General features: G+C 38.8%; 1 protein-coding gene across 3 annotated transcripts in view; it reads right to left on the reverse strand.

The window, feature by feature from the left end:
* Positions 1 to 493: 493 nt before the first annotated feature.
* The window catches only part of LOC142317326 (BTB/POZ domain-containing protein 6-like), a 69,454-nt gene continuing 54,474 nt past the window's right edge, over positions 494 to 15,473 (reverse strand). For all 3 annotated transcript variants that reach the window (XM_075353785.1, XM_075353786.1, XM_075353784.1), the window contains one exon: positions 494 to 820. In XM_075353785.1, the coding sequence (XP_075209900.1) occupies positions 650 to 820 (171 nt within the window). In that variant the 3' untranslated portion in view covers positions 494 to 649. The remainder of the gene's footprint in view (positions 821 to 15,473) is intronic.

Raw genomic sequence — 15,473 nt, forward strand, 5'->3', positions numbered from 1 at the left:
ATGGTAAGAAAAAACTAATAAAAAGGGTGTTGAATTAAAAAAAAAAGCATATATAAAATTAAAAAAAATTAATTTGTTTTCATGTACATTTAAAACCAGCAAGAAGCATGAATCTTAAGATATGATTATTTAACATGTAATAAATAATACATGTGTTATTGAAAACTAACAATGACTAGTGAAAGATCTGAAGAGATGATCTATATTAATTGATTTATGGAGTTTTTGCCTCATTTTCATGGCTATTTCATCAATCAGAATAAATATCAAGTTTAATTCCATTACATATATAACCTCAACATAAAATACTATATAAATGTAAATGTAATCTCTACAGATAAACAACTATTATGAAGACAAAATATAATTAAATTATTAAAACAAATACTTCATATTAAAAAGAAAAACACAATAAATATCAAACTTCTTGGTGAAGTGCTACTTAATCTAAATTTAACATGGTGGGATGGGTGCAAAAAAGAAATAATAAAAAAGAATATAATTATATTTTACAAAAATAACATACAATATGAAAAAAAATTAGTAATAGAATCTGTCATCTTTTCTGCAATCGTACTCTTCACTACCGTTTATTAATTTTCTTATGAAGAATGGTTTTCACATTCTTTATTAGAATAATGCCATTATATTAATCTTCACCATCACATTCTTCATCATCAGTGCAGTCATATTCTTCACTGCCATTATATTCATCTTCATCATCATATTCTTCATCATCTTTGCAATTGTATTCTTCATTGTTGTTATATTCATCTTCACCATCACATTCTTCATCATTATCGTATGAATTCATCCATATCTGCATAAAAAAGTTAAATAATCAGAAGGCAAAATTAAAATATACAATAGATCTAGCAGATGTGAGGTTTTTGCATTTACAAACACGCATCAATCTACAAACATGCATTTACTTGTCAAGTTATGTTTATATTCAATATTTTATAATATGTCACAAATAATGCTTAATAAAAACATTGATTTAATTGTAGCTTTAGTGAGAATTAATTAATTAGTACTGGATATGAAAAATAATCACTACTGAATTACTGATTATTGTTTGTCAGAGCAAACAGTTTAACTGGTATGTTTTGGCAGAAACAATTAAAACTTAATCAAGTCATACTGATGAATACTAAAGCACACAAACATGTCCACCATATCAAATTTTTCAGGAAATGTGAAAAACTAATTTTCTATAAACAGTGGTCATATTAATACTAGCAATTTTTTTTAATGAAAAATAAATAAATAAAGCATCTCATATATATATATTTCAAATCATAAATTATTTATTAATTATACATTTTACTATAAAATACAGAAATGTTTGGTTTTGCTCAATAAGAATGGGCATATCAATTTTGGCTTGGATGGTTTTGGGATTTGTTTGACATCGATTGAACATGTAAGATAATACTGAAACTTGTTTTATTTTATTTAATCAAATGTTTTTAAGTATGATTATAAGAAAAACAAAGTAGTATTAATGATTAACTGATACGTTTATACATTTCATTAAAAATTATATCCAGTCATCTTTCAAACAGTCACAAAGCTGCTGTTCTTAGTTGTTGTCATCAGATTTTGTTCTTCCATCAATTATATTACCATACCACAACCGCTGATCTTCATTTCTCCAACACTCACCAAACAAATCTGTCAGAAGAATATTAGCATCCTTCTTTGCTACTTTTATGCCATGATGCTATGTTGATGCCTATACAATAAATTGTATATGTTGTAAATAAAAAATGGAACATTTTGCTGGAGTCCAACCACACTTCAATCAATTCATTTAGATCATTTCAGTCAACTGCTCATTTACATCTTGAAATTTGAAACACAGAAATGATTGAACCACAACTGAAGCTTTATTTCCAGTTTTAACTTTCTTAATGTGAATCTTTTTAAGGTACTAATATTATTAAGATTTTTGAAAATACTAGATAATAGTTTTGTATTTAATAAATCCCAATCAATCCATTCCCAAATTTTGTTATATTTCCAAAGACACTGTAAAAGTTGAGTTGGAGTATTCATAGGGTGTAGACCTACTGTTATTTTGCATTGTGATTTTTGCTACTTAGTTCGGTTATTTGGTGTTTTTTGTTTGGTTTATTGGTTGGTGAATTGTGAACATGCCTGTAAACTTTTGTGAATTTTGAACATGGATTAATACTGCTTTTTTGATTTTTTCTACGGGTCTATATTTCCCATAAGAAATACATTGAAGTTGGTTCTACATAACCTGTTACTTGGTGAATATTATTCTTAATCGATTGGCAAGTTGCTGCAGGAAGAATAAGTCATCATTCTTCTGGTAAACAAGGACTTTGAAAATTTTCCTGAGCTGCTACGTACAGAATTTTTTCAAAGTCCCAAAGTGTTACTAATTTGGGCGGGGAACTTCTTTTACTTATCTACTTATGTAGGTAAGTTGGGGGTATGGGTAACTCCTTACCCATATCCCCAATCACAAATCCCTCTTGGATTTACGCGACCCACACCCGACCGCATATTTTACCCCCCACAAATGTTGACCCCGAGGTCGGATTTGTAGGAATACATTCTACCTCCGCCAACCCCCCCCCCTACACCGTTACACCCGGACCCACCAAAAAATATCGAGTGGGGACTCAAATTCTCAAGAATTTCGCCTTCTTTATCTGGTGAACTCCACTTCCTAGGACGGCTGAGCCTCTTTAGGAAATGGAATTTGAGGCTTCCTTTAGAAGATCTAAGAAGACTGCAAGATCACCCGTCATTACCCCGTCAACTATTGCCGCTGATCTGTCTAAGACTGGTGTGCTAGATTAGGGGCTCTAGGAGAAACGTAAAAAACGAAAAGAGTGCTTAGTAATGATTCGGGCGAAGAGATTGCATCGGAGATTGAAACATTAATTGAGTAGATAAAGGGACTTCAATATCTGTGAAAAAGTCATCCCACGACTAAGAAGACTATTACTCTGTCGGTGAACAAAATCCTTAACCTTGCTGGGATGTTAAGGAAGTTATTCAGGATTTGGAGGTCAAGAAAAATACGTCTGACAAATATACGCAAACAGTGAGAACTGATCTGGATACATTGCAGAGCATGTTAACATCTGGGATCACTGAGGAGTTTAAACAAGTGCTAACTGGGAGATAAAGCCTATGAAAGGGCGTCGGAGGAGAAGTGGCTACCTGGTGAGGAGGATCCTTAACCCAAGATATATATCTTGGGCCTTACTGGAGATAAACGGACCCCCTTTGCAACTCATGTTTGTGGGGTCTGCCCTGGGGCGAGGCTGAAGCTCAACAGGAGTACTTTAGCCCCTGGTTCTGTCATTCGCAGCGTGGGTTTTGTAGAGATACTAGGTGAATAACTCACAGTGGCTGGCGATACTTTTGTTTTGGCAGTGATCGATGAAGGAGAAGACGTTGACAGTCTTCTACTGGGTCTTAATAAGATTTATGCTGTGGAGAATTCGGTTAGTTAGTTTGAGGGAATCATGCTAGGTTAGATGTGAAGATGTCCGTTTGAGGCCTACATGAAAGCGAAATATGATGTGCATTTTACTGATACAAATGCCTGCCGAGACATTTACATCGGTGGCATCCCGACCGAAGCCTGGCTGATGACTGTGAGATGTAATCAGTTAGAGGGTCTAAAGACGACCTTCGGTAAAACCCATCAGGGCTCGGAATGGAGGGGGTGGTGTGGCGACCGGTAACGTCACAAAGTGGGCGTCTTCTCCCTACGGGGTTGGGATAAGGAGAATCGTTCGTTGGTTTTCTCTACAACTAAAGGGAAACTAGGGGCAATCGTTAAGAAGACATTGGAGTAATAGGCCAGATGACGGTTGATTGACTGCACGCTGTACCTCACCGGAGAACCGGATGAGTCTGATAGACGTCATCAACCTAGAGCTACCACTGAGGTTGTACGACGGAAAGGAACGACTTATTATATTACGCATGGTTAAAACTTCTGTTGGGGATGCTATGTTTAAGAGTATATTCTCAGTACGCCAAGGATAGGGTAAATATATTGAAGTCCGGCGGGTTGAAGGACACAAGGCGACTGCCAGCCTTAAGGAAAAGATTGCTGCTCAGACTCCTTATGTCAAGTTCATTGATAAAGGACTCTCAACCGGGAAGGCGATAGTACACGTAAAAGATTTGGACGCTGAGGCCACCGAAGAGGAAGTACTGCTGGCCGTGAATAAGAAATTGGGTGGTGACTACTGCGTGGGTTGCTTTACTGAGACTGCATTTGGCAGGACGCAGCATGCGACAGTGATATTGTCGCCTGCTGGCAGCCAAATTGACTGCCGGTTGCTGTATCTTGGTGGGCTGGCAGTTCTGCCGAGTTGATTTGTGGAAGCCTGCTACCCATTGCTAAGTTCCTGACAGTAGTAATAAATGCAATAATTGCGGTGGACAGGGTCATCAAAGAGCGAACTGATCTGTGCCATCCAGATGTGTTGTATGTGGTGTGGTCGGTCATTGGATTGGGATTAATACAAATGAAAATAATGCTAATTAATGCCAACAGGAGTACCATAGTTCACGATCTTATTTGGAGGTCATCGCTAGACCAAGATGTTAATTTCCTTACCGTGGCTAAACCCGATCTGAGAAGAGTGGTTGCGTTACAGTGGATAGTGGGCATAGATGCGGATGCAGCGATTCTCAATGTGTCGTGCAGATATGCGATATCCCGTATTATTTAGACGTAATGGTAGAACTGGCTGACTTTAGCGTAGTCTCAGGCTACATCTCCCCGAATTCTGAAAATGAGAGGTTTCAGCAATTTATTGATGACTTGGAGGCATGTATACGCAGTTCTAGAAAGCCTGTGGTACTTACTGGAGATTTAAACTCCGAATGTCGAGAGTTAGGCGGTATGAGATCTACTCCGCGAGGCTACATACTTGCTGCTATGTTTAATGCTGCCAGCCTTGAGACGCATAATACTGGATCCTCGCCCACCTTCATTGGCAGGGGGCGAGGTCTCGTCCCCTGCCAATGAATTCGGTTGTCCTCTGATAGGATTGCCCTTTGGATCAAGGACTGGTGGATTTGTGAGGAAGAGTGCGCGAGTGACCATTTGGTTATTATGTCCACGGTGGAGTGTGGAAGGTCGGGAATCCCTGTTCGTAGACAAAGGTAGCGGCCAACAGAACTTCGGGCCAAACGTATTGTGGACAGGGTGGCTTATCGATGGGACTCTGCTCGGGCGATCACAACTGAAGGGCTTATGGAGGTGTTGTGTGATAAGCGCAGTCGAGGCGGACGACCGGAGGGGCCAGCAAAGAGGAGTCCACTGGTGGACTGATGTGATTGCTACGAGGAGAGCAGCTGCAATTGCTGCAAGAAGGAAACTCCAGAGAGCAACGAGGAGAGCTTCTAATGATGTAGACGAGTTACTTGTTACGTACCGACAGGCAAGAAAGTCCCTTTGTGCGGCTATTAAGGAGGCCAAGGCGAAAGCCTGGGCGGTAGCAGATCTGGACGTTAATCCTTGGGGGGTGCATATAAAATTGAACAAGTTTGGTCACCCATCTCCCTCCTATCACGAGAGACAACATTTCGGGTGGTCAAGGAGCTATTCCCTGTAACTGAAGCTCCGTGGAATGATAGCCCCGGAGCACGAGCAAAGATTCTCCATTGAGGAGCTGAGACTGGCGGCCAAGTGAGTTAGTGCAGATAAGAGTCCGGGGATGGACGAGGTCCCTGGATCTCTCGTTAAATTAGTGGTGACAAGACATCTTTGGGTCGTACTGGACGCCTATAATACAGCTTTGGAGAGCTGTCTCTTTCCTTCCTGTTGGAGGGAAGCGCGGTTGATCCTGGTGCCATAGAAGGGTGACAACATGCTTTGGAGAGTTATCTAATATCGTCCGATATGCTTGCTCAGCACCCTGGGAAAGCTGTTGGAGAGACTTATCACTGACAGGCTCTGGTGAGAGATGGAAGCAAAGGGTGGGCTTTCCCCTGATCTGTATGACTTTGTTGGGGGAAGTCCGCAATTGAAGCGTTGAAACGCATAACTGGATCAACTAGAGATCGTAGTAGTGGCACCGGGCGTCGACGGAGGATCCCGTTAGTGGTCTTAGACGTCAGCAACGCCTTTGGTAGTATCCAATGGCCGACGATTATTGATGTACTGAGAGAGAGGAATGTAAGTGGGCATCTTCTTGGCATAATTAACAGCTACCTACATTGAAGAAGGCTTAAAACCTCCACAGAAGATGGTGAGTTGGTTTTTGACGTGTTTAGGAGGGGTTCCGCAGGGGTCGGTTCTCGGCCCACTTCTGTAGGACCTCGCTTTTGAGATCTAAGTTTGATGGGGACGTTGAACTTGTTGCATATGCAGATGATTTGGCCCTCCTCGTGGCTGGAAATACTGAAGCAGAAGTTAAGGAAGTAGCCAATAATGCGGTTCGACAAATAAGATGTTGGCTTGAGGCGAGAGGTCTATAGTTGGCGCCTAATAGAAGCTCCGTAGTAGCGCTGGTGGAAGAAGAAGACTGCGAGAAATGCAAATTAATGTTGCTCGGACCAGTATTCCCACGTCGGGATGTGTTAAGCACCTCGTCGTGTGGTTGGAGAGGAGCTGAAGCTAAATCGTCCACCTTCAGCAGACCTTGGCACGTGCTGAGATAGTTGTTGATAATCTCAGTAAGATTATGCGTAACCACAGAGGTCCTCGTGCTTCTAGACGAAGTATAATACTGACGATGGCTTCTTCAATCATATTTTATGCCGTCTCTGCGTGGGTAGAGGATCTTGAAAAGAGAAGGAATGTAGAAAAAATATCCTCTCTTCAAAGATGTGCTGCGTTGAACATTGCGGCCGCATACCGCACGGTTTCGCGAAATGCTATTGAGGTCATCTCCGGGATTCCACCAGTGCGGCTGCGTGCATTGATGCTCCGGCGGATTTATCTTGGTATGACTAAGACCGAAGCTAAGGACTTACTTCTGGCCGAGTGGCAAGAGGCCTGGAACACCTCACCTACTGGTGGATGGACACGTAAATTAATTCCGAGAATAGATGTATGGGTGCAGAGAGGACTGGTTGAGGTAGATTTCTATATCACGCAGCTCCTTTCTGGACACGGTGAGTTTGAAGCCTACCTGCATCGATTTGGCAGGAGAGCGTCTCCTCTGGCAGGTACTGTGATGTTGAAGATACCGTTGAGCACATCATCTACCAATGCCAGCAGTGGGATGTGGTCAGACAAGATGTCAGGTTAAGTTGGGTTTCTCCGGAAGAAACAGTTCCATACATGTTTATAGGAATAACGGAATGGGACAAGGTAGTACACGTAGCAATAAGTATCCTGAAAACTAAAGCGAGAGAAGCTAGAGAATTGGATAGAGCCTTATTTAGAACCCAGATCAGTAAGAGGACTGAATATCACCCAGCAAGGAATCAGAGTTACGTATAAAGGACTTGAGACTCAGGCGAAGAAAGTGACCTGAAGGTAGGGGCAAAGAACAGCCCCCTGTGGAGTCGACGTACATCTGCACTTGTGCCGATGGGCGACGGTGATAAAGCACGGGGACTCTGGACCCCTAGACCTAAAGGCATCTCCTGGGGCCCCGCAATGCTTAACTGCAGGACCGGCCCCGGAAGGGGAGAAACGGTGAGATAGGAGTTTTAGTCGGTAGGATGCTTGTACACATAGGCTCTTAATAACATCTAGCCGAACCCGTGCGAGTCCGACATTCATGTGGGGGTGCGTAATGGCATTTCTCGGACTCATCTATAAAAAAAAGACTGTAAAAGCTGTAGCACTCCCCTGGTGTAATGATTGTCGGTTTGTTTCTTAATCTTTTTTCAACCCTCCCAAATGCTTTACCACCCAGTTCCTCTGTCCATACATAAAAGAAAGGTTCTTTTCCTTTTAAGTCTGCTTTACATCAATTTTAAAATCCAGTCTGTCTCGCATAATATGCTTGTAGAATAGGAGATTTGGGCAAAGGCTGCAATTACTGCATATCAAAACGAAGCAACTGCAACATGAGATAAGTTTTGCTTCTTTATTTCCAATTTTTACTTGCTGAATAAAGCATGTGCACAAATTGCATATGTCAGATGCGGATTTCCACACCCTACATTGAATTCATTACAGAAATGTTTTTGAAAGACAGACCTAGAAGACTTTAATTGAATGTCAACTGTATCATTATGTACTTTCCCTAATTTAGTAATTGTCATTTCACTATTTAAATACACGCAAATAATTAATTTTCTTCTGTTATACTGTTTTTCAGAGCCTTTACAGTTACCAATGAATTTTCTCATCAATTCCATTTCTTTGACCTGACCGATTTGGACTCTGTCCCCTCCTCTACGTTCCTTCCTTATTCCTTTTCTATATTTTACTAACATCTATTATTAAAATGGCATGTTTTAATCAAAGTTAAATGCAGAAAATATATTTTACATACAGTAATGAATTCACCAGATTTTGATGGAAATGAATGAATAACATGGAAAGCCTATAGTTTTTTCGTAATCATTTGTACATGGTCTATGCCACTTGATATTTATTATCAATATCCAGCTTGCAATTTTGTTATCTTGAAGAATTTTATTTGGATACTTATATATTTCTTACAAATAATACGTAAATAGGTCTTAATTTAAAACAAGAAAACTGTTAGTTTTATGTTTACTTGAATTGAAGAGTTTAAAACCAATAAATGCATTATACCTTTTCCATATATATTTTTTTTCGTTTATAGATTTACTTTTGTTTCATGTCTTTTGAGTGCCTCTGAAAATATGTTTAACAAAATCACTTTCTTCCATCATAGAGACAAATTTTTTTTTTTTGTCTTCAGTCATTTGACTGGTTTGATGCAGCTCTCCAAGAATCCCTATCTAGTGCTAGTCGTTTTATTTCGGTATACCACCTACATCCTACATCCCTAACAATTTGTTTTACATATTCCAAACGTGGCCTGCCTACACAATTTTTTCCTTCTACCTGTCCTTCCAATATTAAAGCGACTATTCCAGGATGCCTTAGTATGTGGCCTATAAATCTGTCTCTTCTTTTAACTATATTTTTCCAAATGCTTCTTTCTTCATCTATTTATCGCAATACCTGTTCATTTGTCACTTTATCCATCCATCTGATTTTTAACATTCTCCTATAGCACCACATTTCAAAAGCTTCTAATCTTTTCTTCTCAGATACTCCGATTGTCCAAGTTTCACTTCCATATAAAGCGACACCCCAAATATATACTTTCAAAAATCTTTTTCTGACATTTAAATTAATTTTTGATGTAAACAAATTATATTTCTGACTGAAGACTCGTTTCCCTTGTGCTATTCGGCATTTAATATCGCTCCTGCTTCAGCCATCTTTAGTAATTCTACTTCCCTAATTACAAAATTCTTCTACCTCCATAATCATTTCTCCTCCTAATTTCACATTCAGTGGTCCATCTTTGTTATTTCTACTACATTTCATTACTTTTGTTTTGTTCTTGTTTATTTTCATGCAATAGTTCTTGCGTAGGACTTCATCAATGCCATTCATTGTTTCTTCTAAACCCTTTTTACTCTCGACTAGAATTACTATATCATCAGCAAATCGTAGCATCTTTATCTTTTCACCTTGTACTGTTACTCCGAATCTAAATTTTTCTTTAACATCATTAACTGCTAGTTCCATGTAAAGATTAAAAATTAACGGAGATAGGGAACATCCTTGTCAGACTCCCTTTCTTATTACGGCTTCTTTCTTATGTTCGTCAATTATTACTGTTGCTGTTTGGTTCCTGTACATGTTAGCAATTGTTCTTCTATCTCTGTATTTGAACCCTAATTTTTTTAAAATGCTGAACATTTTATTCCAGTCTACGTTATCGAATGCCTTTCTAGGTCTATAAACGCCAAGTATGTCGGTTTGTTTTTCTTTAATCTTCCTTCTACTATTAATCTGAGGCCTAAAATTGCTTCCCTTGTCCCTATACTTTTCCTGAAACCAAATTGGTCTTCTCCTAACACTTCTTCCACTCTCCTCTCAATTCTTCTGTATAGAATTCTAGTTAAGATTTTAATGCACGACTAGTTAAACTAATTGTTCTGTATTCTTCACATTTATCTGCCCCTGCTTTCTTTGGTATCATGACTATAACACTTTTTTTGAAGTCTGACGGAAATTCCCCTTTTTCATAAATATTACACACCAGACAAATTTAAAAACTTAAAACAATGCCACAAACAGTTTAATAATTAAAGAGAATGATTACCAGACACGTTTTGGTTTGGTCAGGTGACCTCATATTTGCTTCCTATTGGTTGTTTGGAGATGCTAGCTTTTCGCTTGGACTTACGTGATGGACAGGTTGGAGTTTAATTGAACAATCAAATTTCTTATTACAATATACAAGGAACTATTGAGGGATGCATTGTAAGGGAAATAATACTAAACTAAATAATATTAAAATTAAATCTCTTTCACAAAATAGTATTAAAGTATCATAATTTACTTAAGTATTCGTAAAATAGTATTAAAGTATAAAATATTAAAATTTAATTTCCTTTATATTGGTTTTTCTTTGTAGTTTGCCATTTATTACGTTATTTTTAAATGATCTAAGTAATCCTTAGAACAAATATTACATATAATTGCATAAATTATTAAATTTATTGCTAACAGCCTAAGCGATTAACAGAAGTTTCTGCAACATTAGGATTAGAAATTGTAGGCATTGCAGCTCCAATAACGTAGTATCCGGAGACTGTGGTTGTAGATCTCTCGAATCAGAAAATAAAGTATATAGCAAGTGTGAATATAAAATAGCTTCAATTTGTGTGAATATGGTAGATAATTCCTCAAAATTAAAAACAGTTTGTCCTACAACACGATGGTGATATTTAACACTCTACTTAGTTTTCACATTAACCAGTGACGTGTGGGGATAAAGGAGGGAAAAATGACCAATCTATTCCTTGCGAAGTAGTGAAGGTCTGAATATTGTGTTGTAATTTCCTTGAATTAAATTTTAAAAATAATTCATGTAAAATATTATTGGTCGCCTTAAAATTTGTTCCAAATAATCGGAAAACATTTGTTTTACAATACTCGTAGGTGAAATAAATCGGGTCAGTGCGGCGATGAAAGTGTCCGCAGTTAAATCCAAAACTAATTCTAAATGTATATCCTTAGTTGAAAGGCATATAAATAAACATATACAAGACTTTTATGTTGTTATTGATCTCTGCCCGCCTTGACAAATCACCAATGGGCCAACATAGTCGACAGCGCATAAACAGAATGGTTTAGAAACAGTTCGAACAGCTGGTAATTTACCAAGTTGTTGGTTTAACCTTTTGGCACTAAAAAGAAAACATTTTAAACACCGCTAAGTAATGGATCGTACAATATTCTCCAATATCTTTCACGCTAAGAATTTGTGAACTAATTGAATACCTACATGTAGGTGACGTGAATGTTCGCTTCCGGTTATTAATTTCGTTAGGTTTACGCTTGGATGTAGGAGATAACTTAATGTTTGTTGTTTATGATATCTAGGAGTTTTAAAGGCGACCAGATACACGAAGCATGTCAGAAGAGTCTATAAATGGATTGAAAGAGAATAATTTACTTTTTTTATTTCTTTTGATGATCATTTTGTATGTCATTGATTTCTAACCTAAAATATTTCAATTGTGAAAGTCGTATGAAAACATTAAATGTAACATTTATCTTTTTAGAAGTTAGTGCCAATTATTCTTTCACAGGAGAGTTAGTTTTAACATTATGAATAAATCTTAATTCAATAACTAAAGGTACGGTTTAATTTAGAGGGTGACGAAAAGTTTCCGTTAATGCCTTTAGACAACGAACTATTAAACAAGAATTGATAATTTTTTTTTGTTTTTCAAAATCCTAATTATTTAGTAGAATAAATTTCATTATTCAAGAAGTTATTGTTAGTACAGTATTGTTTGTTAAAGTATTGCATGTTGACATACAGGTCCGTGCCAGGTTCGAATTAATTTAGAGAATGACGAAAAATGTTTCTCCTTTTCCAGGGTGTAGTTGAACTCATCTAAGACCTTGAACTGGTCCGCGTCAACCATAATTCGGACCACCTCAATCGCAAGACCGTCAGGCCCAGGAATTTTCCCGGTCTTCATCTTCTGGGTAGCGGCAAGCAGTTCCTACAAGGAGAACTGAGGGTTGTTGTCAGCGATAACTCCTCTCTTCTAGTGACTGAGGCTGCGAAATAGGATGGAGGCCAGTCTGCAAGGATGGGAGCTCTCCATCTGCTTTAGTTTGATTAGTTTAGGCCAGATGACGTTAGAAGAACCCACTGGGTTAGTCTAAAGGTTAACTGGTCATCGCAAATCAACTGATTTTGAAGTCGAGAGTTCTAAGGTTCAAATCGTAGTAAAGGCAGTTAAATAGTAAGATGATCCATAAATAGTAATAATGTTAACAGACTTGAACTTAAAAAAGTATATAGATCTCTCCGTTATGATAACTGTAACGGATTTGAATACTAGATCGTAGATACCGATGTTATTTGGTGGGTGGGTTTCAATTAACCACACCTTTCAGGAACGGTTGACCTGAGACTGTACAAGACTACACTTTATTTACATTCATAAATATCACCCTCCTTCATCCTCTGTACGGTGGTTCAGGAGGATAAACCGAAAAAGAAAAGAAAGATGTGGTTAGATTAGACCACTCTGAGTTAGCCCCAGACGCGGATGTATGTGTTCGTCGGTACTTATGGGCTTGTCTGTGTTCCTTGCCGAACCCTTTCTGACAGGCGATCCTGCGATTCCCACCGAAGACTGTGTTGTGCTTATGGAGGGTCCTTGCTTCGCTTGTTGTTGAGGGGAAGGGGTTTTAGTCGGTGAGAGCCCGACATTACCATCTGTTACGGTGGATGGTGTCTGTTAGAGATTTTCTCTCCACCGACGTAAAAAATATCTTTAGATAATGTAAAAATATTCAACTCTACTTTACTAGTAATGTAATTTTTACAGTTTTCAAAATTACAGTCTAATGGTAGAATAAATTCATTACACAAGAAGTTATTGTTATTACTACAAAGTGTTGTTTGTTGACATAACCAAGCAGGTCCGTGCTACTGTAAATTAAGTTTTTGCAGCCTTTCACGAAAACAACCTCGAGAGAGAATATCAGCAGGATTGCGTCAAAGAATTAATGTGATGCCATCTGACATTACAATTAAACGGTTTTATTTCTGAAAATCGATTGGCAATATATACTTTCCAACTTTAGGATACATCCTGAATCCAATGAAAACCTATCATAGAATCTATGTAAAAATGGATTTCATATTTGAGTATTTAAGGATGTAATTACTTGATTAGAAAAACGGGTTATTAACAAACAAACGCATAATTCGAATCTTGAGAGTGAATTTTGTTCGGGTAGTGATACAATTTATTTTGAATATAGAAGGTTGGATGAAATTTCTTCTATAGAATAAGTAATTTTGACATAACCCTTTAGTGATGCGTCAGCAAAGTCATCTATTTGAAAAGAAGTGATAATTTTCTTAATTGCTCTATAAATAGTAATGATGTTAACAGAACTGAACGTAAGAGAGTATATAGATCTCTCTGCTATGATAATAAACTATCAGATAAGATGTCATCGCAGTGATATTTAATTGGCTGATTGTGAATTTGAAAAACGTAAAGATATTCAACTCTCGTTTACTACTGCATTATCTAAAGACATTGCTGAAGACTATTCGTCATTCTCTAAATTAATTAGAAACTTTACTTATTGTTTTAAGATTTATTCTTAATGTTAAAAGCTCCTCTCTAAAAAGAAAGTTGGCACATTAACTACTAAGTTATTAAATGAGCAACTTAATATTTTCCAGAACAGAGCCTTAATTGTATGCACTGGTGTTTTTAAAACAACCTCCTACGAGGCTACTATCGTATTGGGAAAGGCTCTCCCCATCGATTAAGTGGTGAAATTTCGGACAGCCATGTGGAAATTGCGAAGAGGTTGGGATGCCGAGGTATTTGGGATGCGGTTTCGAGCCGGGCCAGTACCGGAGCGGAAGATTGATCACAATGCACCGGATCTAAATTTCATTAGTTGCCCATCTCCCGCCTGCGGAAGAGGCTATGGAGCCTCGCGATGGATGCATGGCAGCTGGAATGGCACACCACGACTAAGGGAAGATCCTTGTATAAATCCATTCAGGATCTGGGGAAATAGTATGTCTTGAGCTCGTTTTTAAGGGCAAGGGGTGCCCAGGCGTTCACCAATCATGTTAATTTGAACCAATATCTGTTTCGGTTCCGCCTGGTAGCTGATGAGCTGTGCGTCTGCGGGGATCCAGTCAAATGTACACCTGATATTTCACTGCCCTGCTCATTGGGGACCAGAGACCGTACCATTCTGGAACTTAGAGGTCAAGGGGAAAATTGGCTACTTACAAGTGGCGAGTTAATGCGGCGTTAGTCGCATTGTCGGACCGTGCGGGAGTCCTTAATGTGGTTGCTTTTTTCAATCGACATCAGTAGTTTACCTAAGGGAAAAGACTCCTACCGCACTGCTGTGGAATGATAATCTAAAGATATATATGGCTGACCACCAGCCAATTAAAGTTCCAAGCGCTTTAGTATTGTGGATAGGTACTTGCTGGTATTTAGCGACCTATCCGTGGTAGCGAATTGCTGTCTCAACGAAATAAATTTTAATTTATGGATGTCATATATATTTTTATTAGTTGACAGGGTGCTCCTACCCATTTTAGAAAAATATATGAAAAGTGAGCGGTTGAGACACGTAAGCCGGTGGTGTATGGCACTGCGCTTAGTCCGCTCACGCTATTAGGTAAGCTCTAGAAGTTTTTAAGGATACTGGTTGCTAACCTGTTCGAGGCTCAGTAGCCGTTTCTGGCACTGATATTTGGTCGTATGCTTTAGGACGACCGAATGACGTGGTGGCAGGGGAACTGCCAAAAAACCATCCAAGCTGGAAGTATCCCGACACCAGTAAAACATGGAGCGTATTCTTCGTGCCTTACACGACGGTGAATTGCTCGTCAGAAAACTGAGGAATCCAGAAAACACCCAAAGAAACCGAGCCAACTACGATCACAGTTATTCATTCCCTACGAGAATGAATAACGTCAACCCCATGGAAGCCGATCACCCTATCCCTGACCGTGTACGGCTCCTGGACCAAGAGGACCTAGAGGTTATACTCCTCAAGACCCTCATGGCTTCATTGGTGGCCGCCCGGGAATGATGCAGATTTAACTGCCCCAGGCGCAAGCGTTCAACAAGGTGATGACCGTCCTCGAAAGCTTCCCTCAATTCAGGCGTCGCCATACGCCGTATTATTTACGATCTTCGGCAGGGCTATGTCATGCGACCTGGATTGCTTGCCCCCGACCCAGTGTCCGACATCAAAACCTTTCATCGAA

The sequence above is a fragment of the Lycorma delicatula genome, chromosome 1 (genome assembly GCF_047948215.1).
Source record: "Lycorma delicatula isolate Av1 chromosome 1, ASM4794821v1, whole genome shotgun sequence".
Lineage (NCBI taxonomy): Eukaryota > Metazoa > Arthropoda > Insecta > Hemiptera > Fulgoridae > Lycorma > Lycorma delicatula.